The sequence below is a fragment of the Branchiostoma belcheri genome, unplaced genomic scaffold (assembly GCF_001625305.1).
Source record: "Branchiostoma belcheri isolate BF01 breed outbred unplaced genomic scaffold, Haploidv18h27 scaffold88, whole genome shotgun sequence".
Lineage (NCBI taxonomy): Eukaryota > Metazoa > Chordata > Leptocardii > Amphioxiformes > Branchiostomatidae > Branchiostoma > Branchiostoma belcheri.
In genome coordinates, this window is record NW_017804553.1 from 477,169 (window position 1) to 504,527 (window position 27,359).

The 27,359-nt window shown below is 43.6% G+C and overlaps 7 protein-coding genes across 8 annotated transcripts; 3 read left to right on the forward strand and 4 right to left on the reverse strand.

Annotated features, from left to right (window-relative positions):
* Positions 1–652: 652 nt before the first annotated feature.
* Positions 653–4,516, reverse strand: LOC109487366 (interleukin-1 receptor-associated kinase 1-binding protein 1-like). The gene is made up of 4 exons (XM_019791342.1): positions 4,315–4,516; positions 3,714–3,822; positions 3,095–3,291; positions 653–1,926 (listed from the first exon to the last, which is right to left on the reverse strand). The coding sequence occupies exons 1-4, from the start codon at positions 4,479–4,481 to the stop codon at positions 1,647–1,649; spliced, it is 753 nt and encodes a 250-aa protein (XP_019646901.1). The 5' UTR covers positions 4,482–4,516; the 3' UTR covers positions 653–1,646.
* Positions 4,517–4,775: 259 nt separating this feature from the next.
* LOC109487363 (acylphosphatase-2-like) lies at positions 4,776–8,287 on the forward strand. Its single transcript, XM_019791339.1, has 4 exons — positions 4,776–4,940; positions 5,267–5,283; positions 7,408–7,517; positions 7,931–8,287. The coding sequence occupies exons 1-4, from the start codon at positions 4,892–4,894 to the stop codon at positions 8,055–8,057; spliced, it is 303 nt and encodes a 100-aa protein (XP_019646898.1). The 5' UTR covers positions 4,776–4,891; the 3' UTR covers positions 8,058–8,287.
* A 297-nt stretch (positions 8,288–8,584) lies between these two features.
* LOC109487313 (uncharacterized short-chain type dehydrogenase/reductase y4vI-like) lies at positions 8,585–11,864 on the reverse strand. Its single transcript, XM_019791292.1, is given in 3 exon segments — positions 8,585–8,937; positions 8,940–9,401; positions 11,019–11,864. Coding segments are annotated over 3 exon segments (1,626 nt in total). The 5' UTR covers positions 11,830–11,864.
* Positions 11,865–13,141: 1,277 nt separating this feature from the next.
* LOC109487359 (soma ferritin-like) lies at positions 13,142–15,908 on the reverse strand. The gene is made up of 3 exons (XM_019791335.1): positions 15,469–15,908; positions 14,205–14,477; positions 13,142–13,679 (listed from the first exon to the last, which is right to left on the reverse strand). Exons 1-3 carry the CDS (start codon positions 15,571–15,573, stop codon positions 13,539–13,541), a joined length of 519 nt encoding a protein of 172 aa, XP_019646894.1. The 5' UTR covers positions 15,574–15,908; the 3' UTR covers positions 13,142–13,538.
* A 1,071-nt stretch (positions 15,909–16,979) lies between these two features.
* Positions 16,980–19,740, forward strand: LOC109487361 (acylphosphatase-2-like). Of its 2 annotated transcripts, XM_019791336.1 has the most exons (4): positions 16,980–17,609; positions 18,337–18,353; positions 18,834–18,943; positions 19,314–19,728. In XM_019791336.1, the coding sequence occupies exons 1-4, from the start codon at positions 17,423–17,425 to the stop codon at positions 19,426–19,428; spliced, it is 429 nt and encodes a 142-aa protein (XP_019646895.1). In that variant the 5' UTR covers positions 16,980–17,422; the 3' UTR covers positions 19,429–19,728. The 2 variants fall into 2 exon arrangements, with proteins under 2 accessions (XP_019646895.1, XP_019646896.1); XM_019791337.1 differs by lacking the exon at positions 18,337–18,353 and having other exon boundaries at positions 19,314–19,740.
* Positions 19,741–20,902: 1,162 nt separating this feature from the next.
* LOC109487362 (acylphosphatase-2-like) lies at positions 20,903–23,006 on the forward strand. Its single transcript, XM_019791338.1, has 4 exons — positions 20,903–21,022; positions 21,700–21,716; positions 22,214–22,323; positions 22,806–23,006. The coding sequence occupies exons 1-4, from the start codon at positions 20,914–20,916 to the stop codon at positions 22,918–22,920; spliced, it is 351 nt and encodes a 116-aa protein (XP_019646897.1). The 5' UTR covers positions 20,903–20,913; the 3' UTR covers positions 22,921–23,006.
* A 203-nt stretch (positions 23,007–23,209) lies between these two features.
* Positions 23,210–26,918, reverse strand: LOC109487358 (peptidyl-prolyl cis-trans isomerase-like 6). The gene is made up of 8 exons (XM_019791334.1): positions 26,827–26,918; positions 26,322–26,417; positions 25,896–26,081; positions 25,343–25,405; positions 24,891–25,041; positions 24,708–24,764; positions 24,300–24,435; positions 23,210–24,082 (listed from the first exon to the last, which is right to left on the reverse strand). Exons 1-8 carry the CDS (start codon positions 26,911–26,913, stop codon positions 23,929–23,931), a joined length of 930 nt encoding a protein of 309 aa, XP_019646893.1. The 5' UTR covers positions 26,914–26,918; the 3' UTR covers positions 23,210–23,928.
* Positions 26,919–27,359: the final 441 nt, after the last annotated feature.

Here is a 27,359-nt window from a genome sequence, read left to right on the forward strand (position 1 = left end):
GTAACTTTGATTTATACTGTGTACGAAATTTAAACTCTTATTTTATGGGACCAACCTTGGAGGGGATCCATTGCATACTACACCAGCACTCAAGCTAAAATCTAAGCTCTAATAATTTCCAATCCATTCCTGTAAAAATCATATTACAGTCAAGCTAATCATTCACTGGCCGTAATGTTGCTAGCTGTTAGTTTTTGAGAAATACATGTGTATTCATGTTATGTAAATTCAGAAAATTTAGTTTTGGCTGTTGCAATAGTTTTGCTTGGTGTAATCTTGAGAAATTTGGATGAAATGACTGTGTTGTTGATTGTAATGAGAATCATGAATTTCTTTATGGTTAAGACCAGTATACATGTACGATTGGAACTGATTATCACGTTTATCATAATGTTCAAATCCCTCTATTGGAACAGTGATAGCATAGGATGACTGTTTTTCTTATTGAACTTTTAAGACTCTTTTAAAATTTACTGTACCTTCCAAATATCCCATGTGTTTATAGATGTAAAGGACCAGTGTTCAAAAAGAATATATTATGTTTGTGTATTCTGGTATTGGAAAGCTAGGCATCTTGGTGTCTTTCAGGTACATGTACCAGGTAATACGTACCCAGAAATATGCAAATGTTCTGTACATGTTTGTGCTTCAGGGTAATACCCCCCCCCCCACACACACACACACAGGTAAGGTATTCTGAGGTAATCTGATTCCCATCCTGAATGTTTGTAACATTTTTGATTGATAAGTCTGTGGGACAATGTGAGAAACATCATGTTCGAGATGTGCATTTTCCCTGTTGTGTAAATAGTGCACATATTTTTATGCTATCAGGGACAGCAAGATGATGTGTAGAAAAAAAATTAGCTGTTATCAATTCCTAAAAAGTGAATTTGTTCAGTCTAGTACTGCTTCAGTTTTGACTAATTTTTGATTTTAAAATCACACCATTTTTTGTGACAAATCGTCATGCCCTATATTTACTTAGTACAGTGTATAATTGATTGAACATTTTGTGTTGACTGTAGTTAGTAAGTGGTCCTGTTTCCCATGATTAAGTTCTGTAGTTGTCTCCTACCCAGTGTATGCTTTTATGTTGGGCTCAGTGTTCTGTAAGTGGAAAAGATGTACAGTGTATCATTAAATTAAAGGTATAATTTTTCGATCAATTTACTCGCTGTCCTGTTTGTGTGATTCTTTGACTGGTTTATTACTGTACTGATGATTGTTAATGTTAATGTATTTAGACTATTTTATATAACTCCAGAAGCAAAATCCAACTGAAACATTGCCAGAGTTTATAAAGGTACTCCCCAAAAATTATTTTCAAATGAAAAATGTACTAAAACTTGTACCATAAAGCGGGATTCTATTTCATTTACAATAGCATGTTGAACATACAGAGAGACATTCACATGGGGACATCTAACGGTTTACAGTATTACTGCAACACACCGCCTTACTGATGTATATCATACACGAACATGATACATGTAACATGTCATGTGAGTCTATCTCATCATCCTGACAACTTTTGGCACTTTTCTAACTAAAACATCACTTGATAGCAAACTTCCTTGATTGCAAGTAAAATTCCAGAACTTTCTGAAAAAAAAGAACAGTCTTGAGATAAAAAAAAAGTGCTGCTATCTTCCTCCAGAAGGAGCTCTGCCTTTTTCCTTTGGCTTCAGCTCAAAGCTAGCAAACACCTTGGCTTGAACTGTCACTGTTGCCATGGCAATTCTCTCCTGGTACGTCATTGGCTTGTCTTGGTCATGTGACTGTCCCTGAGCAGGTGGCCCCTCCCATTCCCGACAACTCTCTTCCTTGATGCTGATTGGCTGGCCCACAGATGAACGGAGTAGTCTGGCAACTTCCACAGCTTTTTGTCGTGCATTTCTGACTGCCAGGAGACAAGCTTGTCGTCTGAGAGAGAAAATCCAAAAGTTTCCTTTACAAAACACGATACAATCTAACAGGTTAACAGAAGACATCCTCCTTCGCAGGGCTAAAATCCTCCGGTTCCCTTCCGGTTTTAGCCCTGCTATTTACCGCTGACAGTTTGACTTCTGGTGACGTCACTTAAAAATAATTCATGAGCTTGCCTTATTTGGCACAAACCAGACGGATGTCGGGGGGCATGCCCTAACTCTGTCTCGGCTTTGGCCAGGGCTTTGGCCGCTGCTGGGAAGCCCATATAGCACAGGCTCTTCCCTCCTCCTGTCCGCACACTCAGAAAAACGTCAAGCAGCGCCCGTAGCGTCGACTGCTGATGCTCACGAAGCCGCTCGACTCCAAATAAATCTTGCACGGCTCGCACGAAACTTCTAGTACTAGTATCTGTAATAGCCGCCATCTTGGCCTGTCATGTAAGACGTAACCTGATTGGCTAATAGGTTCCCAGCGACCTTTGCGGTTTTTGCGCAAAGCTCGGTGCGCAAATTCTCTGATTGGCTGACAGCAGTTTGGCGGTGACGTCACCAGAAGTCAAACTGTCAGCGGTAAATAGCAGGGCTAAAACCGGAAGGGAACCGGAGGATTTTAGCCCTGCGAAGGAGGATGCCAGAAGAAAGAGATATGTTAAATATACAAGGAGTGGAAGTTCTGCTCTTTCTACAAATACCTTTAAACAGCAAAGCTGAGTTAGGTACAGCTTACAATGTTCTGTTTTTTAACTTAATCCTTTTCCAGTAGTGGGCAATGGGTGAATGATTACAATTGTCACTCAATCTCTCAGCCTCCAAGTCTAGAAGCAGGGTTTCCAAGCATTAGACCACAAGTTGTCATACATGTATCTCTATACAATGTTATACTACTGAGATATATAGCGCGTCGGCAGAATGTACTGCACCTGCGCGAAACCTGTAATGTATTGTGCTTATCGCTTCGGCTGTACGTCTCATATAAGGTCGTCAACATGACGTGTGTAGTTTCCAAATGTTGTGTTGGAAAAGATATTGTCTGCAAGACTGCAACACTACAGGCAAAATTCTGACCAAACATCCAACGAAAATTGTGTAAAATCAGGATTTCGCACAGGCACAGTATGTTCTGCCAATGTGCTGAAATATCTATGACTGTAGAAAAACCTGACCTGAGCTCCTCCAACCTCTGCGGACTGTGGAAGAACTCTGGGGTTGCCACGACGACCGTCTCGTCCATCTTCTCCACCAGGAAGTTACAGACGCCCTGGCACTTCAGGAAGTCCACAAACACCACCCTGACCTCCCCCTCCATGTGGTACAGTCCATCCACCCTCTGGATGACCTTGGAGATCTGGGTGTCACCTTCCTGATAGAAGGTACAGGAGACAACATGACAGTTAAACATTGATCATCTAGAAAAGTACAGCAGCCATCCCCGATATTGAGCCTCGAGGCAATACATGATGACATCAGTCATTTGATGTATTGATACTGAGAGATATTACTAGTAAAGCTGCATAGCTGGTGTGTAACGCCTTGCAATTGAAACTGGTTTGCTACATTTCTTTCCAAGTGTAGATGTCGATGATTAAACATTACAGAATTCTGAATTTTCCTGTGTAATTTTGGTCACCAAAGATATTTCTTCCAAGGACATTACTAGTATATAGATATATTATTCCTTGTTTCCTCTAACACCCTAAATTTAGGAGGAAAAAATTTTTAAACCCTTAAGCTTTAAGATTAAGGATAAAGTGATATTTTGGATAAGTGGGCTGTGTTCTTCACCTTGACATGATGCGTCTGCAGCACCTGTAGGATGTAGTCCAGCCGTCTCTGTACGCTGGTTTTAGCCTCCAGCACAGCTTCCTTCTTACTGCTCACTATGACGGTCACTCTGGAGGAGTCAACAGTTCATGGATATCAGATCATACATAATGTCACATAATCATAAATTAACATTCTAAAAATAGACATAAGTATTTCTTCTTCTTTTGCATTTTATATAATCTGAACTAGCTGGTATAATGTCTTTCACACAACACATCACATACAAGCACCAACAACTGGTTACATATTTACATCAAACATGCATGTCAAACCCTACATGGTTAGTACCTGAGATATCACCTGACTCTATGGTCGTCTATGAAGAAATATTCTCCATAAATTATTAGACGTTGCAAACTAAAGATACAACGAAAATTATTATCTAACTTGATAAAGGTATGGGCATACGTATACTCTTCTACAACTCATGGAATTAACGCACAACTGCTGTTGGTAAATCAATTTAAATATATGTGCTAGTTGTGCTTCTTCAGTTCAAGACAAACTTCCCCAAGTTGCCCCCCTCCCCACGTTGTCAGAGTTTCCTACATGTACGTACCTGGCGCGGTCGGGCGGCAGAGAAAGCTCCCCCGTCGCCGAAACCTCGACCTCGTTCTTCCTGACAACCCTCCGGATGTTCTCTTCGTTTTCATCCACGTTTCTCGCCTTTTTCTCGCGGTCTTTCGTGGCCAGAGAAGCGAAAACCTGCACGGGGCGATAGGCCATCTTTTTGTTGACATCCGAAAATGGCGCTCGAATTTAGACTGTACCACTACTGTTTTGGGGGTGTTTTTAGAAAAGATGACGTGATTTTCAGACATTCTGAATTATCATACCTAACATTGTGTAACTAATATTAATGTGGACTACAGCATGTAATTGATTTTTGATACGTTTTTGTTCCGTTTTTATGTAAGGACGTTTTGGCGCATCAAAATTTATATATACTTGACCTTTACGTCATGCTAGAAGCGCCACCTACTGGACCATAACAAAAGTGCAGGAAAAGGTACAGCACACTGCAGTATGATTTAGATTCCAGTCATGTTTCGGTACGTGCTATATATATATCAGTCGCTGCGGCTGTGACGCTGTGTTGTCTTCAGGAGGACCAGTCTAACGGCAAAAACACCGCCATGACTGACCTACTTTCCGTCGAATACGAGATCTACGGGGAAGTTCAAGGTAAACGGTGAACATCGTTCTCTTGGATTTCAAGGGCACCGGCACAGGGGTCCCAGAACCCCTAGTTACATTCAGCTTGTTATTGGACGTGCGATGCAGTTTCATAGGTCATATAGAAGACCATATACATTTTTATCATGACATTATAGTTAGAGATATGTCACTACTAAAGTTATTGTCAGGGATACACAATTTGCGGTTTAACGCTCATGACGTTACTACCTGTAACGTTACAGATGACGTTACATATTACAGATTGTGACTGTTTATACTTTCCTGTCCTTTATTTATATCACGTGGTCGACTCAACAACTTGCATCGACAAGGTGTCTTCTTTCGAGATGTGAGTAGAACTACCCTTCATATGCTACAGTTTTGAATTTGACGTGTATCTAAAACGTTTTAGATGTACACGTGGGTGCTATTTCCTTATGTTCTTGCTGGTGACTACTTTACCCAACATTTTAATTCAGCTAGCAGTGATTGTAGCTTCAGGAATACCGGTAACCACAAAGAAGAATATTTACAGAAACGTGTATACCAAAGATTCACATTACTTATGTAATAATTTGCTGAGGGCACCTGAGTTTAACTGAGATGCTAGTATTTGTTTGCTTGTACACTCCAATCTTAACATCTTTCTGAAACCATACCTATGCACAGCACGAAAACAGATATTTAAGCAAACTTTCCGCAATATGTAAAGAGGTATTAAAGGTGGATAAATATTTAAGTTGACTTTACGACTTCGTAAAGGTTGCTGAAAGGTAAATTCCGCCTTTCCGTCACCTTTCAGTGGGCTTAAATACGACGTAAATATATAAAGACATTTAAGCAAACTTTCCGCATATGTAAAGAAGTATTAAAGGTCGGAAAATATTTCAGTTGACTTTACGACTTCGTAAAGGCCTCTGAAAGGCAAATGTTCCGTTTCGTAGCTTGTTTTTAACGTCTAACCATGTTCCAAATGGCAAATAGATAAACGAGTTTATGCCCAGCTGGCTTCACACTTTCATTTTGCTTTATTTGTGAAGCATGACAAAACTTACATTACTTTATGTCCTTCGCGTGAACTTACAAAGTATCCATATGCAGACACCCAATGAGGAACGTGTCATGTGATAGGGCGGTACCCAATGGGATACAAGACAGCGAGGTTCAAATCTACCGGACTCAACTCATTTTTATGGCGTCTATTTCGAAGATACGTCGACCCTCCTTCTAATTGAGACATTATGGCTGAAGTTGAGAATCTCATGGAGCGAGGAAAGGCAAGAAAATTTTCGACTTCTTTAGAATATGTTGAAATTGGTGAAGACCCAGTCGCAAAGAATCCAGGGGCTTCTAAGCAGCGGCAACGACAACACGACTCTCGGCCCGGCTCGGTCTGTCTGACAACAGCCAGGAGGACGGAGGAGAAATCTTTCACAAAACGCCGTATACGAGGGAGCTGATCAAATATATGTTTGGAGATACAAGTAGTCAATTCCTTGTATTGGTGAGCTTAGTTTAGGAATGTATTATTTTGAACTGTTTTCATTATACGTAATCTGCAGCTGGGGAGGATACGTAATAATGTGACAATATAGTATGAGCTAACATCTTCTTCCAAAACATTTTATTAGGAATCATTGTATTTTGTATGTTTTACTCAATAAATTGTTCTCAGATCATATCTGTTTCTGTCATCATATTCACATATACCGACGTAAGTTAAGGTTATGCACAGCCGATCCAAATGTTCGGAAAGGCAACTTAAAGCTTAAAATTGTCCGTAAACAGTGATTAAAGGAATAGTTTACAAAGCCTTTACGGACATAAAAGGTGCGTAAAGGCACTGCTAAAGTGCAAATACGTATCTTTCCAGTACTACGGAAAGGGCACGTAAAGACAATGTTTACGAGGGACTTAAAGGCAGCAAAAAGACCTCTTAAATTTTAAGCAAACGCATGCTTTCCGACCCAAAAAGGTCCGTAAACAATACTTAAAGGAATTGTTTACAAAGCCTTTACGGACATGAAAGGTGCGTAAAGGCACCGCTAAAGTAGTGCAAATACGTATATTTCCAGTACTACGGAAAGGGCACGTAAAGACAATGTTTACGAGGGACTTAAAGGCAGCTGAAAGACCTCTTAAATTTTAAGTAAACGCATGCTTTCCGACCAAAAAAGGTCCGTAAACGATACTTAAAGGAATAATTTACAAAGCCTTTACGGACATAAAAGGTGCGTAAAGGCACCGCTAAAGTAGTGCAAATACGTATCTTTAAGTACTACGGAAAGGGCACGTAAAGACAATGTTTACGTACACGGAAAGGTGCCGGAAAGGTGCGTAAAGATGGAAATTACGCCGCCTTTAAGCACGATTTAAGCATGCTTAAATATGGTTTTTCGTGCCGTGATGATGATCAGAAGGGATGCACACCGACAAACAAATGCTTTCATGTCTCTTCCGTCGGCTCCTCCAGAACACCCGTAAGCAGGCCCGGCGGCTGAACCTGGTGGGGTGGGTACAGAATACCCGACAGGGCACTGTGGCAGGCGTGGTGCAGGGGCCCAGGAACGCTGTCGACCAAATGTGAGGATATTTTACGTCATAGTATAACAGAAAATGGAAATTCCTTAGACATGAAGAGGGATAAAGAAATATCATATCTTATATATAATTATTTTATTCACTATAGCTAGCTATCCTTCTGGTAGCTAAGCTAAAATTTTTCTCTTATGTGCTAGCCTACTTAGTTTATCGGAGGATGGCAACCAGGCAAGTAGTAATGATAATACGATGATACGATGTTCTGGGTCAGTCTAGTTTTCGTAGTACATGTATACTGTTGAAATAGTCTTCTAGCCTGTGGAGTCCAGCCTTGTTAGCTTTAGTGCGCTCCCCAAGATCCGCTCCGAGGCTCCTTTGGTGGCGTAGCAGATCTTGGGGAGCGTTCTATTGCTAACAAGGCTGGACTCCAGGCTAGAGCTGTCTTCCCTCCACAGGAAGCACTGGCTGAGGCATGTCGGGAGTCCGATGTCGAGAATCGAAGGGGCGTCGTTCGACGAGAAAAGCATCGCCCGACTGGAGTTCGGAAACTTCGACATTTCGTACGGAGGCCGACGTCATTAAGTCGGCGACATGTCACCTTGTGCGACCTTGGACTATTTTTGTTAAAAAATAGAGAGGGAGAACATCGTGAGCTTCAATGTTCTCTTTAGCTCCATTTCACAACCGTTCTATGACTATGGCTGTCATCTTTCATCTGTCAAAAACAACACTAGTAACTAGTTGAGGTATCCTTGCGGCATAGACGAGATAATAAACCCATGATGTGCTAGAAATAAACCCATGATGTGCTAGATGATGAAGATTATCATTGTCTTTGATAGCCCCAACAGTGAATATCTGTCGTATATTGCAAAGCTAGCTAGCCTAGCTACTAATAAGTCTTGTGGCTCTTGTACAGGGTTACATGTACTTAGTTCGGATGTGTTCGGATGTCTTCTCGGATCTGAAGTTAAGTTCGACGTCTGCTCTGTGACTGCGATGATGGGCAAACGGATGAAGGCTGTCGTGTCTAGGAATATATATAGCCAGAGCAAGATAGCCTTAGCAAAGAGTCTGACAGATATGGATATAAATATGAATGAAAAGCTTCAAATTCCGCCAGTAATTTTCAGGTGCTCGCCCGTAGTGAACGGGCAGACGTCGCTGCAGAGCCAGCACACCGCCTCAGCAACCTCCTCGGGCGCCGCGACGCGACCGACGGGGCCCATGGCGTCCAGCTTCGCCATGAAGTCATTTGGCAGCTTTTCCCTCAGTCGATCCAGCATGGAAGTAGCGGTGAGCCCTGGACAGACGGCGTTCACGCGTATCCCGTCCTTGGCGTACTCCACCGCGGCTGTCTGGGTCAGCCCCAGGATGGCCCACTTGGACGCGCAGTAGGGAGAATTGTAAGGCATGGGGCCTAGGCCCGACCGGCTGCTGGCGTTGACGATACTGCCGCGCGCCCGCGGAAGCGGCACACGTCCGGCTTGTCGGCCCATCTAGCCGGGTCGCTCACGACGGGCTCCTGCTGCAGCATCTGGCCGATCTCGTACTTCAGACACAGCCACACGCCCTTGGCGTTCACGGACATGACGCGGTCGAACTCGTCTTCTTTGTAATCCACGATTCTGGCGGGAGTTCCTTCAATCCCGGCGCAGTTGAAGGCGCAGTCGATCCGCCCGAAGTGCCGAACCGCGGCGGTTACCATGGCTTCCACGCTTGTCGCCATGGTAACGTCCACCTGGACGGCGAGCCCCGGAGTTTGGAGCATGCCCAGTGTCTCCTTGGCGCTCGGCTCGTCGATATCAGCCACCACACAGCTGTACCCGAGCTCAGCAAACCGGACGGCCGTGGCACGACCGATGCCGCTCCCGCCTCCCGTTACCAGGGCAACGCGCTTCCGTGTATCAGTTGCCATGGTTACACCTAGAAAGCAGAATTTACTGGAATGAAAGCTGATCTTCAATGCAAAATGTAGTAGGTAGCATGATCATAGAATAAACTTTCTTAACACATTCTTTAGTGTTTGCACTCTTCTATACGCAATCCCTGGCGAAGCCACACACTACACGTGACTAACTAACGAGTATACGTAAGTGTCATTCTTCGTCCTCAGTCTGAGATCGCCTGCTTAACCTCTACCAGAGTCCCACTACTTGTTGGTATCTGGTCCTTCGTACTACAGTATTTTCGAAAGCGTCCGCTTCCCCCGCGCTGTGTCGATCTGGGCTTGCTCAGTACTAACCAAGGTCGGCGTCCCATAAATGACATAAATGATAACCCGAGGTCGATGACCTAGAAACCTGGTCGCGCTTGGAACAGTTTTACTCTTTACGTACAAATGGCAAAAACGATTTCAGGATTTAATCTTACGTCATATGTTTCACACCTGTGCGACTAGCAGCAAGCATTAATTTAAGACACTTAAGATACATGCAGTACTAGTACCCCCCTCCCCCTGGCAAATCGCTCTGTCTGTTGACAACTGAAGGTGTCGTTGGTCTAAGTGTAAACCCATGGATGACACTAGTTGGATCTTGGCCCTTTCTTACCTGAAGTGTAGCTAAGATTCACCTGAGTTGCAGAAGAGGCCACCTGTGGAGAAAGACTGTGCCCTCGGCTGAGCTGGACGAGTTGTTGTCTGTCTGTTGTCACAAACGGCTGTCTCATGACCTTGAACTACGTCATACCAACACACCACTTGCCCCGTGTAGAGATCACTCCGCCCTTATTGGCCCAGGGCACCGGCATTTCCGGTTGCCGTGAAAATGAAATCCCTAGAAGTAAAACAACTTACACTGTACCACTTCAGTAAAGGGGCCAGTCCACTAGTGATGTGTTCAACTCCCATAATCCCATACAGGCACGCCAGCAATCAGAAACTACATAATCACCAAACAACGGCAGCATCAAAACACCAACCGTGGGACAATGCTACGTAGACTAAACATAAGGCTTTCATATAAGGGTAGCCGATGAGATCGGTACGTATGCGTGGGCAAAAGACAGCAACGAAAGAGTTTGTGGGCATGGGACAGCTGCATTGAATCATTCTTAAGGTCAGGAACAGGATACAAACAACCAGTTCAAAAGACACAATGTGACAAGGAGGAGGAGTTAAAAAAGTCCGGAGAAAGGAAGTTTCAACACAAACTTTAGTGACCTGACCGACGACCTGGTTCAGAAGGTTTCTATATATCGTTACAAGTTAGTGAACACCGTAGCCCCGATGGACGTAGCCTGGTGTGCAGTCTACCGCGGTTTGGGCAGGCTCTCTCCGAGCCTGCTGGGCCAGCTAGGGCCTGACACTCTTCAAAATATTACGAACACATAAGCTAACAAACCAAAAAACGAACGAATGAACACACTGGGAACAAAAATATCCGTGGTACCTAACTTTTATCAATTAGCATACAATGTTAAAACAATTATCATTAAGTCTATTAAGAGTGATTGCCTGCACGGATGGATCCTTTGAGCCCTGGAGGCCGAGTGTAGGGTGAGAACCTCTGCGTTATACAAAGAAGCAATGTAGCACCCTTTACAACCCCCCTGCAATTTTCAGGTGCTCCCCCGTAGTGAACGGGCAGGCGTCGCTGCAGAGCCAGCACACGGCCTCAGCAACCTCCTGGGCCGCTGCCAGGCGACCGGCAGGGAACCACTTCGGGTCTTGTCTCTCCCGAAAATCCGGTGGCGACGTTTCCCACAGTCGATCTCGCATGGAAGTAGCGGTGAGCCCTGGACAGACGGCGTTCACGCGAATCCCGTCCTTGGCGTACTCCACCGCAGCTGTCTGGGTCAGTCCGAGGACGGCAAACTTGGACGCATTGTAGGGGCTCAAATACTTCCCTGGGCGCAGACCTGACAAACTGCTGACGTTGACGATACTGCCCCGCGCCCCGCGGAAGCGGCACACGTCCGGCTTGTCGGCCCATCTAGCCGGGTCGCTCACGACGGGCTCCTGCTGCAGCATCTGGGCGATCTCGTACTTTAGACACAGCCACACGCCCTTGGCGTTCACGCCCATCACGCGGTCGAAGTCGTCCTCGGGAGTGTCGGTGATTTCGGCTGAGGTTCCCAGGATCCCGGCGCAGTTGAAGGCGCAGTCGATCCGCCCGAAGTGCCGAACCGCGGCGGTTACCATGGCTTCCACGCTTGTCGCCATGGTAACGTCCACCTGGACGGCGAGCCCCGGAGTTTGGAGCATGCCCAGTGTCTCCTTGGCGCTCGGCTCGTCGATATCAGCCACCACACAGCTGTACCCGAGCTCAGCAAACCGGACGGCCGTGGCACGACCGATGCCGCTCCCGCCTCCCGTTACCAGGGCAACGCGCTTTCGTGTATTGGTTTCCATGGTTACGGATCTGCACCTAGAAGACAGAATGTTTATTACTTCACCATTTTTGTTGTTTTTGTTGCAACATTTTTATTGTTTTCAGAATGGTGCCACGTACCTAGGCTACGAGTCCTAAGATGATCACGTGCAAATTTCGAACTTTGCTTTCTTGACACGACTACCCCTATCCAAGGTTATCCTCTTGCTCTGTTGTTGTGACAAGGGCTGCACACAATTCGTTCCTGCAACGTACCGAAACCACTCTCAATATCACACAAACCATACATATCGCACCTTTGCACCAGAAGTCAATTCTTCGTATACAACGGATATTCTAGAGGGTCCAAACGTAAAGTGTACATGAGCCGAAACATCACTGCTACCAGCCGTCCCCTGAAATCCAACGTAAGTCGGGCCACTCTATGGACAAAGTTCAGTGGACTTAAAGGTGACCGCAGAGGAAGAAATAGACGGAAGACGACGTTACAAGTTATAAAACTTGGTCGTATCACGGCGTACTGTATGGGTTCCACCCCACATGCGCAAATCAAATACTCCCCCCCCCCCCACATGTGCACGCAAAGTACATGTACTTCCAATATCTCTCTAAGATTCACCTGTGTTTTGAAGAGGTTGAATGAGACAGGACCTTGAGGTCTCAGCTAGAAAAATGGCGTCCCCACCTTGGTTTTCAGTCTGGCTAGGCTAAAGGTCAAATTCCGAACAACAGACTGACGTTCATCAATGCCGGAGGCCATTGTTATAGTCTCTTAGATCCTCCAACGCTCCAGGTGCCACTGACGTTTAATTTTTTGGAGAGTGCTGGCGTACCTTACTTTTTTACTGGGGAGGGGGGGGTCTGCACTCTTGGTACGTAGAACGTATTAGAGATCCTGTCAATATATGTATGTTAAATACATGTATCTATCAATTCCTTTGTTGGTATGCCTGCAAAAAGCCAGATGGATATGCGTATGTATGCAAAGTAACCTATGGGGAAGGAGATATCCATTGGGTACATGTTTTGCAGCTGTAAAGGTGGGTTCGACAAGTTTATTTGATTTTCGGCATATGATTGGGGTCCAAGCAGTGTGCTTTATGTATGTTTAGGTATTAAAAGAAAATAATTTGATGCCCCCATGCTGCTATATGGTGTGATATGGTCTATCAACAGTTGATCATGGTCTATCAGGCTACATTACATGTACTTTCAGGGGAGGGGGGTGGATGGTAGGGTTAGGGTTGTGTATTAGGGCTGTGTTGTGTATTACTAGTGTATCCAATATATGTTTTATCAAATCTATAAACAAGAATCAAACAACCAACAAAATGATCTGCAGAGTTTTATTCCTTGAGCAACATTCCTAATAAACATCACGTTCTCTACTTTTCCTGTTCACCAGTGTCAGACTCTAGGTCTTTACTGAACCTTCTTCATGTTCATACGTTCTAACTGGGAGTTGGACTGTGTTGACATTCTGCATACGGCTGTGGAGTGTGTTGGTTTACAAAGATTGTAGTATAGTTGTAAAATTTACATCAAACTTTTCTTTTTGGTCATAACAGAACCATTGATCCATTTCTGAACTGCACAGTGCTGTTGTTATATGGGGAAGGGGGAGGGGGGATCTACTAGTGTTAATTAGGAACGTTGCGATGCTTTTCTAACTGCCAGATGGTGGTACGCCCAAGGGTACGCTGCCATGGCCGCTGCGTGGCGGGGACGTCTAGTCGCCGAGGGTCTCGTGGTCGAACATGTACTCGCCCAGGCCAGTGCCGACGCGCTTCAGGTTGGTGACGTGGTCGGCGATCTGCTTGATGGACTCCACCTGCTCCTTCAGGTACTCTCCCTCCAGAAAGTCCATCATCTGTGGGGAACAATAGGGAGGGTTGGGGGTTAGACACTGCACAGATATGTGTTATTGATCATATTATCCTATAGCAGTAGTAGTATACAATGTTTGATCATGCTCTTACTGTAGAACTGGAAAAGAAACAAGCCTGATGTCTGATCTGATCTTTTTGCAATGTTACAACTCCTGAAATGTACCGTTCTTGACAGTACCAAAACATCTATGAATGGCTCTTACATCAATTGACAATGTATAATTTGCGAGGCTTTGTTTTGAGTAACTTTCTCCACATAACCAGTACCAATTTTGTGCCCAATTGCTACCCGAGCTGGCTAAAGGTAAGAACTGTGTTAAGTGTAGGAAAGGGTAATGTCCAAGCAGATCATACGGTGGCAAGGCAGTATCCACTGGCCAGAGGAGTGTCCTCTGGTGGCTAATGGACACTCCTCTGGCCAATGGATACTGCCTTGCCACCGTAGGATCTGCTTGGAGATTAGGAAAGGGTAGCTCTAACAGAAGAAGACTGAAGAGGTGACTGACCTGTGGGTCACCAACGGTGTCTGCGGTCTTGTGCAGATCCAGCAGGGACTGGTTCACGCTCTTCTCCAGCGCCAGGGCGGCCTGCATGGCGTCCAGCCCGGAGCCCCACTCGTCGTGGTCGGGCTTCTGGATGTGCTGCAGCACCACGCGCCCGCCACGCATGTTCTGGTACTTCATCAGCTTCTCCGCGTGCTCACGCTCCTCGTCCGACGCGCTCCGGAAGAACTTGGCGAAGCCCTTCAGAGCCACATCATCACGGTCGAAGTAGGTGGCCTGTGGAGGAAATAAAAAGAGGAATTGTAAATAGAACATCCTTCTTCTTGAACTTGGACGTCAGCGATGTCATGATCATCACAGGGAACGAATGTAGAGAAATAAAAAGGATTACAAGTTGCCCATTTTAATCATAGATCTGCGCCACTGTATGGGTGTAGAGCAGCACTAGGATTTTCCTGTCTGTATCTATTCTATCCTACAAGAAGTGCCGCAAATTTGTTTTCCTTGCTGGTCTGACAAGCATGCCAATGGCTTGAACTAATCGCATCAGTAACTGTTAAGAAATCTACTGAAAGAGACCTCTCCATGGGCCACGCCACTGAAAAACATTTACCAGGTCACTAATGTTGTTTGCTCCATGACAGCAAAGATCACAAGTCAGGTGAGCAGAGCAAAAACACCTTGTCAGATGTCATCTATTGATCTAACATGTGACAACAGGTAAACAGGTACAGGGTACCACCGTGGTCATGTGAACCTGCGCCGTTCCATTTGCCGTGCACACCCACAGGTTCCACGTTTCAAAATATATAGTGCCACCGGGTGGAAAGCTACTGATTGGAACAGCCGCAGGAAGGTACTGGGAAGGCGGACCGCCATCTTTCCGAGCCTACGCAGTCAAGGACATTCGACAAAAAACGTCCCTGTACTAAAGACATACACGAAAACTAGTTTTTCTGCATTTATACATAGCTAATGATTTCCCTTTCCCTTGTCTCACACAATCAGCAATTTTGAGTTCGTATTTCCGTACGATTGCGGGCGAAAAGTCGTCCGACGGGCGAGTGCGTGGCGCTCGACCACAGTATCTCTCCAAAAACAAATTTTACCTAAAACCTCTGCTGCAAAATACCCTCACGATGTTTAATACGCCAGCAAACGACACTCCACAAGAATCGAGCATGGGGATAGTTTGGCGTTTTCTTACAGCCATTCTGCCCCCATCTAGAGCAGAAAATTCGGCGGGAAATGGACAAGAAGTACTCACCATGGAGTGGTAGACATAGCTGGCGTACAGCTCGAGGTTGATCTGCTTGTTGATGCCAGCCTCGCTGTCCTCGTGGAAGTTCTGACGAACCTGAGACACCGCCATCCTTGGGTTCTGGAGTTGAAGTTTTGTTCAAAGACAAAGATGAAAATTGGGATTGAAGTTTGCGACGAACGAAACTGTCACGTTCTTACACTGAAGAAGCAGTAACAATTCCAGATCTGAGCTCGTCCGGAGGGGCGCGCGGTTTATATAGTTTTGAGCCAGTATTTCAAGTGGACACCCTCCCCAAATTTCGCTGCTTGTATGACGTATTTTTACGTGATTCTAACTAATATATAAATATTTGTCACCACGTATAATAAATATATATTACTAATAGTTATAGTGCTGAATTTTGGCTTGTTTTTGCGGCTCTAATTTCTGGAAACAGCGCTATACTTTTCTGCAGTAGGGGTAAAATGACATAAAAAGAATGGCCGTACAGCGGATGCATTACACAACAGCCATTACATCATCCCGTTTTAAGAATCGTCATTGGCTAGAGCAAGTCACATGACGTCCAAAAGATCTATGACTTCTATGACGTCGCCCTTCGCAAGAATGCACTGTCATGATGCCTCAGGATTTCTTGACCGTACGGTCAATAAGATCCAATATTAAACAGATAAGAAGATGGTCACTGCAGAAATAGATGGAGGTTTCTAGATGTTTCTCCTCCCAGTTATAGTTGGACCGATTAGGTTTCAAGAGGTAAATATTTAATTTTCCGGTCGGTCTCAACATACAGTAGCTTATGAAATCTTACAAAAGTGCACATGCAATATCTATTTATAACTTATATGGAGCAAAATTAAGATAATACTAGTAAGTAAGCCATAAAATTAAATGGCCCAAGAACAGTAACGTACTGTTTCTATTCTAGATTTGTGTCAGGCGTGATCTATCCAGTAGCCAATATTGAGATCTAGATGTTTTGTGAATCATTACACAAGAAGCTTTTGAAGCTCCTTGAGTACACATAATCTTGCAGCATTGATGATTTTGATACATGTACTAGTAAGTTTTTTGATGTGACATGTACATTTTATTTCTATATGATGTCGGTTCACGGAAGCCACGGCGATTTTCAGTATGCTTCCGATGAGCTTGTCACACGACTTTTAAAGTATTAGTCATTCATCACGAGTTGTTTTGTAAGATCAAAGTACATCCGAGACATCACCGAGCGTCGTCCATAGATGGCAGGCGTATATATGACAATGTATGTGACCAATGGTATGATACGCTCGATTCTCACAAGTTCGACGACCTTAAACAAGGGCCGAAGGTCGTTGAGAATTGTAATGTGACGCCACTTGACTATTACATAACAGGTTGTTTGTTATAGATCAAAGTACATCTAAGTTATCACCGACCTCAGCGTCCAAAGTATAAATTGTGGTCAGGTGTATGGTACCGGTATGCTCGATTCTTTGCCCTCAACAAGTTCGACGGCCTTAGCGAACAACTTCTGCCGAAGGTCGTTGACAATGTGACGCCAGTTTGACTGCATATTTTACATCACGAGTTGTTTTGTTAGATCAAAGTGCATCTATAAAGTCAGCACAAATTTTCATGAGAAAACATTCTAGACGTTTCTGTGGTAATCCACATACTAGTACTCGCCGTGAGAATCAAAGAATACCTGAACTTGTCATTAATAGCCATGTAATTTGTAAAGCATGTCTCAAAGTTGACAGACAAAACAAAAATGATGCAAAAGAAAAAAAGAAACACACTGACGTAGAGAAACGTAGAGATTTTAGCACAGCCACAATGAGGATGCTAGATAAAAAATCATGAAATACTCAGAGAATATTCCTCATGACGATGATAGAATATATGCATGGAAATACATCTCTCCTAAACCGGATACACTACAGAGTGTAACCCAAACCCCTCAGACTTGTACATGTTGTTGGGGCTACCCCCGGACATATCGCATTGCAACATGCGCTATAAATATGTGTGCGGGTTCGCCACGCTGCTCTGTCTGCTCATGGGTCTGACGGCGTCCCAGGAGCAGTCCGAGGAACAACAGTGTGCCGACATGCCGAACCTGGTGTCTGTAGAGTACGAGATACACGGCAACGTGCAGGGTATGGCGTATCAGTAGGCAACAATGTCTGTCTAGAGTCCAATGTCATAAACCAGGACGTCACGAGCTAGCATGGTCGTCAGCCATTTCTTCATCGGCTATATATGTTTTTGTTTTGACGAATATGCATGGTCAATGTCAACTTTTATCAAATATGTGTTGTGTTAGCTTGTGTGTATCGCAACTTTTGTGTATCTAAAATGTCAGTTCAATCCCTTACCACAACTGTTAATGTTTCAACTGTTCAATGGTGCGCAGCATGCCAGCGCGTATAGGGATGACGTCACCAGTGAGTTGCGCACTGTGAAAGACCAAATCATGCTTGTTGCATGGGATCAAACTAGTTGACTCCATGCTTGTTGGTACCACGACCGTAAATATGGACATCACCATTGTAGTCCCCAGTTATAATATCTTTGAAGTCCCTCCCTTTTTTCTCTTGAAAATTTTGGCCCCATTTGAAGACTTTTATAACGTTGTGTACTTGACTATAGCCTTCGAAGTAATCAATGTTGATATCGCCCCATAGCTGCATGTATACGTAGCAGTACCTATGTACTGTTGGCACAAAGGGCAGGCGTCCACGTCACAGGGCACACCTACTGTACTGTGCGGCATGTGTCCAAACACGTGTGAGCAGGTAGATAGAAATGGCTGTGCAATCATGTTGTCTCAATGTTTACTTTGTTCTGCTTCATCCCTCATGTCATGACGTGCCGTTCCGACAGGTGTGTTTTTCCGGGCGGTGAGCAGACGTGTTTTCACTTTTCGCATAGTCTTAAAGATATACAAACTTGACGGCAAAGTATAAAAAGTGAGCTGCTGGAGGCGGTTGCTTAGCCTGGAGTCCAGCCTTGTTAGCTTTGGCCCGCTTCTCAAGATCCGCGGGGTAGCTATAGCGGATCTTGAGGAGCGGACTAAAGCTAACAAGGGTGGACTCCAGGCTAGCAGTTGCTTGCGTATACGTACAGCAGGGCACACAGCATAGTCATCTAGCGATGATACGTTTAAGTGCATCCATGAACGCACGCATGTATTGGTTTTTTACTTGCATGGAGAAAACAAACGTCGACCAACGCATATGTCTTCGTATCCAGTACTTGCTTTGTTTTGGAATATCTTATGGTGTATCCTAACTATGATTATAATTTTTGTACCATCATTTTGCTTCATTAATACGCTATGCTAGTAAACGTACTTTCTGAAAAGCGATGTTTTGTTTCAGTACACAGAAGAGCAGGCCAGCCGACTGGGGCTGGTCGGGTGGGTGAGAAACACCCGCCGAGGAACAGTGGAAGGTGTGGTGCAGGGACAGCGAGAACTGGTCCATCAAATGTGGGTGAACTAGAGCGCTAGAATACATTTAGATACTACAGTAGACAGAAGCTTGTATGATATTTATGTTTACCGAAGGAAAACGTATTGTTTTTGCTTTGTTTCCTCTTCTTCTCCAAACCAATATCAATGTCCTGAACCAAACGTCTGTCACCATGCCAACTAGTGTTGGGTTACATCATGTTGCAATTTTATAGCAGGATGGATTTAGGCTCCTGTCACCATATATATGAATGTGTTTGAGTAAGAATTAATAGAGCAGACCATATGCGAAAGCTTAAGTAGTCTATGTTTGTTTGTTTGTTTGCATTTCTCTATTTCCGTACTTTTGAAATTCTAATATTGATATTTGATTGTGCTCCACCCACAGGAAACATTGGTTAGAGCACACGGGAAGCCCGATGTCCCGGATTTCCAGAGCGACGTTCAGAAACCAGAAAGACATCAGCAAGTTGGAATTCGACAGATTCAAAATAACGTTCTAAAGTCATGATCATAAAACATCGATCGTCAGTCTACGATCATTGGAGCCTCGCCATTATGACAATAGCTGTTTAGAATATCAATACCCATGGACTTTCGGCGTATAGCTGTAGCGACGTACTCGTACTTAAGTTATGTGGAAATGTATTCTGAAAATATCTTGATGCCGTATTAAAGCCGGTTTGTACACTGCATGTCTGTTATGGGCTAATGGAAATACTTAATCTGCTGGTATGATTGAGTTGTACTTCTGGTAAATATAGTGATCATTTTCATAGAAGTTAACTGATGAAAAAAGACATAAAACATGCATACAGACCTGCGCACGTACTGTACGTCGGAAAGCTTTTGAAGTGTTTCCTGTTTGGGAAAAAGGGGTCAAAAGCCATATTTGCATCGTTGCTTATAGACGTGCCCCTGAACTTAACGAGACGAGACGACGTCACCAGGTCACTGTCACCCCGACTCGTCATCATGACCCCTCAGTGCCTCGGATAGTCAGTCTCTAGCCTCTACCGGGCTTCGGGAGGCGGCTGGAAAGAGTAGAAATCGGCCAAATAGAGAGATAACATGCCAGGGGAGTTGGTCCGCTACTCTAACATGTTATCTGTCATCGATTTGGCCGATTTCTACTTTTTTCAGCCGCCTTCCGAAGCCTGGTAGAAGCTAGATAGTCTCTACCCAGGCTCCTTCGGATGATAACTAAACAGCGGGTAGTCTCCTCAGCAGGCTTGTAGGCCTTTTCGGGGCTTTACCACATGTGCTGTATGTCTGCACCCGGTTTCTGACAGCCATAAGCCATCTATACCTCGGCATCTCAAAATCAGAACTGACAGCGCTCAAAGGAAGAGGCCGCGTTGACATACGCGCCAGTGATGATTCGCATGTCTCTGATGTCTGAATGTCTGGAAATCGGCCGCGGGTACCATCAATTCAATCAGAAAGCAGCACATGATAAGCCAAAACAAGAAGTCAAACCGTAAGTCTGCTGAGGAGACTACCCACAGGGCATGGAGGCTAACAAAATGGCCAAACTTTCCATAGCTTCGTCGGGGGGGGGGGGTCAACTGTTGGTCAAGGTGACCCGTTGCAGTTGGCTAACTACTCTGGAAAACTATCCAAGCAGTTTCTAACAATATCAATTTTATAGCATAGTGATACTCGTCAAAGGGTAATTCCTTTAGCAGCCCTACAGGTTGGGCTTCTTTTATTGGAGGAGGTATTATATGCTGTTTTTGATATGATTACAATCATTACATCCACTTTTTGGTAGTCAACTTCCCATAAGGACTGCAACAAAAACTGATACTAGCATAAAATCAGAATACGGCACATGATAAGCCCAAAACACTAAAGCCTAACCCAGGGTACAATCATCCAACCAAAACTAGATTACGGCACATGATAAGGCAACTTGAACACTAAAGCCTAACCCGTGGCCTGCTAAGTAGGCTACATACCCGGGGGGAGGGCATGGTATGCCGTGAATGGTCCACAGACCGCGGGCCCGGGAGTGTGGAGAACCAGCCGTCCCGCTACCGTCCAGCATGGCCGACTTGTTTTCTCTGGACTTCGAGATCTTCGGTCTGGTGACAGGTAAGGGAACGTGTGCTCCTTCTAATTGCCTTATAGCCTTATAGATGTTATTAAATCCGTTAAGCTTTGTAGATACTAACGATACACGAAGAAGAATAGCTGTACTGAGGCGAACATCTAGTAGAAACATTTTAGAGAAATCAAAATTCTGATTGCTATGTGGTACAATTTATTACAATGTAGCTTTCGATAAAAGACGATCGGGTGAACAATATATCACATTATAAGCACACCTAACCCGTTAAAATTATTGTAAACATACAAAATCCCTGGCCTCCTACAATGTATTGCCGATAGTGATTGGTGTAAGTGGGGACATAACATCACGCCCACCGGTATCTGGTGGTTTATGGCACGCCACGGGAGAGGATAAATGGTAAGGCGAGAGGGCGGGGCCATGTTGTCAACACTGACGGCCGGCCCAAATAAGGGCTATAGGGTCAAGGTGAATCGCCAGTTACGAGGTCTTGTGCTTGGCAATATACTAGTACTGTGGTTGTTACTGCATATATACGTGAACTAGCTGCACTTAATAATTGATATCATTACTTTAACCAAAGAGAGATTTAATCAGAGTCACATCTAGGCTACAATTTTTTTATTTTTGTGTGAAATGTACAAATTAATCTTTTCTTATTGAACTTTTCTGCCATCGCCCGTGGCGGTCCGACGAAAAGGTGTTTTCTTCAGAATGGTGAGTACCACATATCTGTTACAATATTATGGTGATGGATATCACGTTTGCTTTTGCATGCTGCGGAACCATAGAAAGCCACTAGGATACCTATAATTATACTTGTCTTTCGCTGTATTGTAACTAGGATGTTAAGTTTCATTTTGTAGCTTTTTCGTATGGTACTATATGTTCAAAAGGCATACATTCTACCATGTGCAAGTGTCGCACAATAAAGTTCTTCTATAATATATGAATGAGTATCTCCGATGGCGTTGTGTTTCAGCAAGCTGGAACATAAAAAATTCCGAATAAGCTACTGAGTTAATTGTACAGCAATGTAGAGATACGGAGTTGTGGATGAGAAATATTAATATTGTTGCCTTCATTTGACGCTATGATATGTGTGGGCCAAAGAACAAATGTTGAAGATAACATTTTTACATTGTAACAAATACAATTGTCGCGTAATGAAGTTCTCTTATGAATGATAATCTCCGATTTCCGTTGTGTTCCAGCACGCGGAGCAGGAGGCGGTGAGACTGGGGCTGGTGGGCTGGGTGAAGAACACGTACCACGACACGGTGGTCGGGCAGGTACAGGGGCCGACAGACAAAGTACAGGAAATGTGAGGATCCTACACTCACTTACACGCCTCAAAAATCTTTATCTTTTCACCAGAGATTTCTATTCAACTTTTGGTAAATATGAAAACATCAATCGTATACATGTACGTCTACGCTTTTTTTTCAAACTAGATGGCATTGTTAAGAGTCTGTTTTGTCTTAAAATACATGTAGTCTCGGACATTTGAAAGTTATCTTGAAGAGAAGTGTCTTGCAATAATCTTGTAATCAGTGACGTCTTGCGTCATACTATAGTATGTCTAGTATAGGAGCATGTCTTCAGAACAAAGTTGAACCTTAATTGATTATCTGAAGTTTATTAGAACTCTACCTTCATGGATCCTTGATCACAGTTACCAGTTATTTTACATGTCTTGCGCTGTATATTTAGGACACATTGATTGTAAAACAGCATATCCTTGATATAGGCATAAAAACATTGACCATACGGTTTACCTAAGTAATGACAACAGTTTCCCTACAGGAGGCAGTGGTTGGCCACCAAAGGAAGCCCGTTCTGCAGAATCGACAAAGCGCAGTTTAACAACGAAAGACCAATCGGCAAACTGGAGCACGAGAAATTCCGAATAAGCTACTGAGCGAAGTGTACAGCAATGTGGAGATACGGAGATGTGGATGAAAAATATTGTTAGCTTGATTTGATGCTATGACATGTTTGGGCCCAAGAACAGATATAGAAGACAGGGAGGAACATAGTATTTTATTGTTGGGCGCTAAGCCACATGACAAGCAGAAAATTACATACAGAAACCTTAAGGGGAAGTCTCCTTGGAACTCGAAAAAAGTCTTATGTGTAGGTCTTACTCTATCTGTTGACTTTTCTATTGCCTGTTATATTGTCATGATCGCTGTTGCTCCAATTTTTATACCATTCCGTGTACCATTATGCAATGATATCGTAAAAACTCATGACATTCTTATTACTAGTCTGCTGTCTGCTATCATTGAATGGAGGTCAGGATAGCTGTGTGTAAAAATCTGTGTGAACTGTATAACACTTCAGTGAACCACACTGAAGAGGCTTGATTAACAAACTCACAAGAAAACCATATGTAAACTGTGAAGATTTTGAATTCATCAAAACACACAATATCAGAAGCAATTTATTAATTTCTTAGGCTATAATAGCAATTTTCCTTACTTATGGTGTCTCTTTTACAGGAGTTTGCATGCAGCATTAGAATTCTTAAGAATACAATTTTCCTGCAGAATAATAGAAATGTTTTAATGTATTATGTACATCAGAAATGTAGCAATTGATGTTCTATGATTCCCAAGCATAGCCTAATACATATAATACATGTTCTACAACCACCATACACAGCCAGCACACATAAATCATCCCTTTCTCGTACCACTTCTAGATATTGATATACTCTGGGGTGAAGTCAAATATGAATTGCCTGAAAAAATCTCATTTTGTACACTTTATTACAAATGAATTTTCTATCAACAAGATCTAATTTTTGTTGTGCCCTTATGAAAGTCAATGCCCGCCAATCAGCAAAGTTTACAGAATGCTTTGTCTACAGTACATGTATATCATACTGTACTGTAAAACTAAGAGCCTTGGGAAGAAATGTCTCTCATGAATGTCCGTTGACAACAGGGGCCTGCGCCAACACATCGTCAGGCTGCAGAACGCCGCAGTCTTCGACCCTACAGTCCGCCTTCGGTCTCTCATTGTACGTCGGCTGGTCCTCCAACCTCTGCAGCAGGGCAGTGCCTTCAATCAGTTGTCTGGAACAGGAAAGGAGGAATGAATGAAAAATGAATGAATGAACAAACAAATGAACGATCGAATGAATGAATGAATGAAAAGTGAATGAGGAAACAGAATAAGGAAAGGTTAAAACATTAACCAACAACACTCTGATTCCAGTATAGAAATGTGGTAGTTTGGCAACTTTGAATGTTATAATTTCTAACTGTGTAAGTTGAAGACCTAAAAACCTACCCAAAGGCCACATATTTGGTGTTCATCCATGCTGTAGGCTGCATGGTGATGTAGAACTGTGACCCATTGGTGTGTCGGCCCTGATTCGCCATCCCCAGGACACCCCGTCTGTCGTGGGGCACCGCAAAGTTCTCGTCTGGGGAAGACAGATTCAGATTTAATCATTCAGTTTTCTCTTTTATAACTTCAAAAGTGAAAAGGAATGAGGTCACACTTCTGCAGACCACAAAAACTACACAACAGGGGATTCCATCATTGTTCACATTCAAACATGTTCTGAAACTGTACTTTGTGCTCACATGGATCACAATCAAATGCATCTGTACTGAGACTGTTTGAAAGTGTTCTAATGTTAACAAAAATGATGCTGTGGACTGTTATGTCGACTTGACTGAAAGTTTCACAAACCTTCAAAAACTGGTCCATAGATGGATTCTCCAGCATCCCCTCTTCCATTTGGTACATCTGTGAGAAAAACACAAAACATATAAAATGGTCCCTTCATAATAATACTAAGCTGCATGAATCAAACACCATGCTGCTTAAAGTTACTAGTGTATTTAAGTCACACAATGCAATTCATAAACCCACCTCCTCCCTGTATCCATCCATTCTTGACTGTTCTGTGGAAGATTGACCCTTTGTAGTGAAGGTCAATGTTGGTGTCCTTGGAGCGACCTTTCTCCCCCGTGCAGAGAGCTCGGAAGTTTTCACACGTCTTCGGCACCTTGTCTGTGTACAGCTGTGGAGAGGGGAGACAGACATGCATCAGAATACCTTCAACTGGGTCTTCACAGTAGGACATTTTATCTTTCAATACTAGTAGTTTAGGGGCCTCTTTATGATATACGATATAGTTCTGAAGAACATTTGGAGTTACAGAAGATGGTAAGAAAAGTAGAATAGTGTAGAATAGAGCAAGGTGGGGCAAGAGAGAGAGGGAGAGAGAGAGACAGGGAGAGAGAGGGAGAGAGAGAGAGACAGAGAGAGAGAGAAAAGAAAATAATAAAATTCAATGAATGAGAGAAAGATTTCTCCCTTACCTCAAACAGTAACCTCCCTGCTGCCTCCCCTCCAATGGAAATGTCCAGGTACACAAATGTTCTCTGGAAGGAGACATACTGTAAGTTAGCAAATAGCACAGAAACAACCATGACCAAATAACGAGATGCTACCATGTCTTTGCAACATGTCTTGGCGGGAAGACGGAATATGACTCCGTCGGTTGACGAAGGTTGACGAGATCAACCAAAAATTTATGGTGAGTTTACTTTTTGTGTTGGAACAAAGCTTAAACTCTATTATAACTATGTCTTTGCAACATTAAGATACAATGGCCTTAAAATGTCTCTATACAAAGCTTGTAGTTTTAAATACAGGGAACAGATGTAACAACCCACTCTATGTAATTACAATCATGGCAACCAACTTGCCTGGTTACCAAATGTATTATAGCTCCCGAGTCCTACATCCTCTCTGCAAATAGAGGTAGGAGAGGATAGGTAAGGGAAGGGAGCTATAATAGGTTTTGTAACCATGCTAGCAATCAACTGCTTAAAACTTAGCCAAGAAAGACCACTATTATATAAAACTGACCCCGTTGCTGAGCCTGTTTTTGTAGGCCTCCTCCGCCAGGGCCAGGTACAGGGCCGGAGGTCTGAAATCCTGGTATTCGTGGTTGTCCTGTGCCCACTTGATCAGTTCCTGGTGTCCGCCCAGCATCTGGCCGTTTGCGAAGGAGATGATCTTTTCCTGGAATGCCCACGTCTCACCTTTCAGTTCCTGGAAGTAAGAGGTATAATCGTCAGAGAGCACTATAGGTATCTAGTACATGTACCACCATACCATGATACATGTATCATAGTTTAAATATACATGTATCTAATTCCAGACTATTTACACCAAAAAAAGGTGCCATTTTACTAGTAGTGTAACTTTTTTTTGGTTTACTGCTTAGGGCCTTCAATCCGTGGACCTTTACTTTTTCAACTGAAAATCTGAATAACTTCAAAGTTGAAGTACCTTCCTCTTGGACTGCAAGTATTCTTCCCATTCAAACTCCACCATAGGTCGGATGTCGGGAGCTGAAAACTTCTCTGGCATCTTTTGGTGCAGAGCCTGAGGGAAAACATGAAAAAGTGATCATTATACGTCCTGGCAATGCTTGTCAACAGTAAACATTAGATTTAGCATGAAAGTTCATTTGTGTTGGTACAAGTCATTATGAAATAAAGACTAAGCTTTTAATAACTTCCAACACTTAGATTACGGAATTGGGACTGAGTCAACCGAAAATTTGGGTAAGTCCCAAATCCGTAATCTAAGTGTTGGAAGTTAAAGCTTAGTCTTTATTTCATAGACTTGTAAACATTAGAGTTTGAGTCGCAAAAATTATGTTGTGGTTCAATGGGGGAGGGGGGCGACTTCTGATCTCGATAAACAAAGGGAAAATTGACCCAAATAAGGGTGTAGCCGTTCATAAAACTGTTCTTTCGTTTCCTAAGAACTTCTTGTAAGTCATGCTCACCTCGGCGCAAGCTTTGGCGATGTGGAAAGTCTCATCCTGTAGGAGTCCGTACACCTGGAGGTGCTGTACCTGCGCGTCCGCCGCCATCTTGGTTGCTAAGACGACATCACGGCTCCACACAACCTATCCCACAATGCTTTGGAACCCTGCAGGCGGACATTTTGAAATGTAGATTCTTGGTGTCTGCCAGGATTTTAATGCATTTATCCCCAAAAGTGAGTCGATCGGTTTCCTTTTTACGTTTAAAAAATGTAAAGAATCTCTGAGTCTGACGCTTATCGTATCTTTTTATTACTACTCCTGTCTTGAAAGGTAGAACTAGAACAGCAAAAATACTAAGAATCGTGTGGGGAGGGGGGCGTGTACAGGACTAAGGACCCAACAGGCAAATGCTCCATGTATTATCCCTTATGCAACTTCAATATAGGATAAGGGTTATTGATGGCAAAGTTACTTTAGCCTCTACGTCGGGAGGCGGCTGGAAAGAGTAGAAATAGCCCGGGTGTGGCAAACTGTTCTCCCCATGCTGCAGA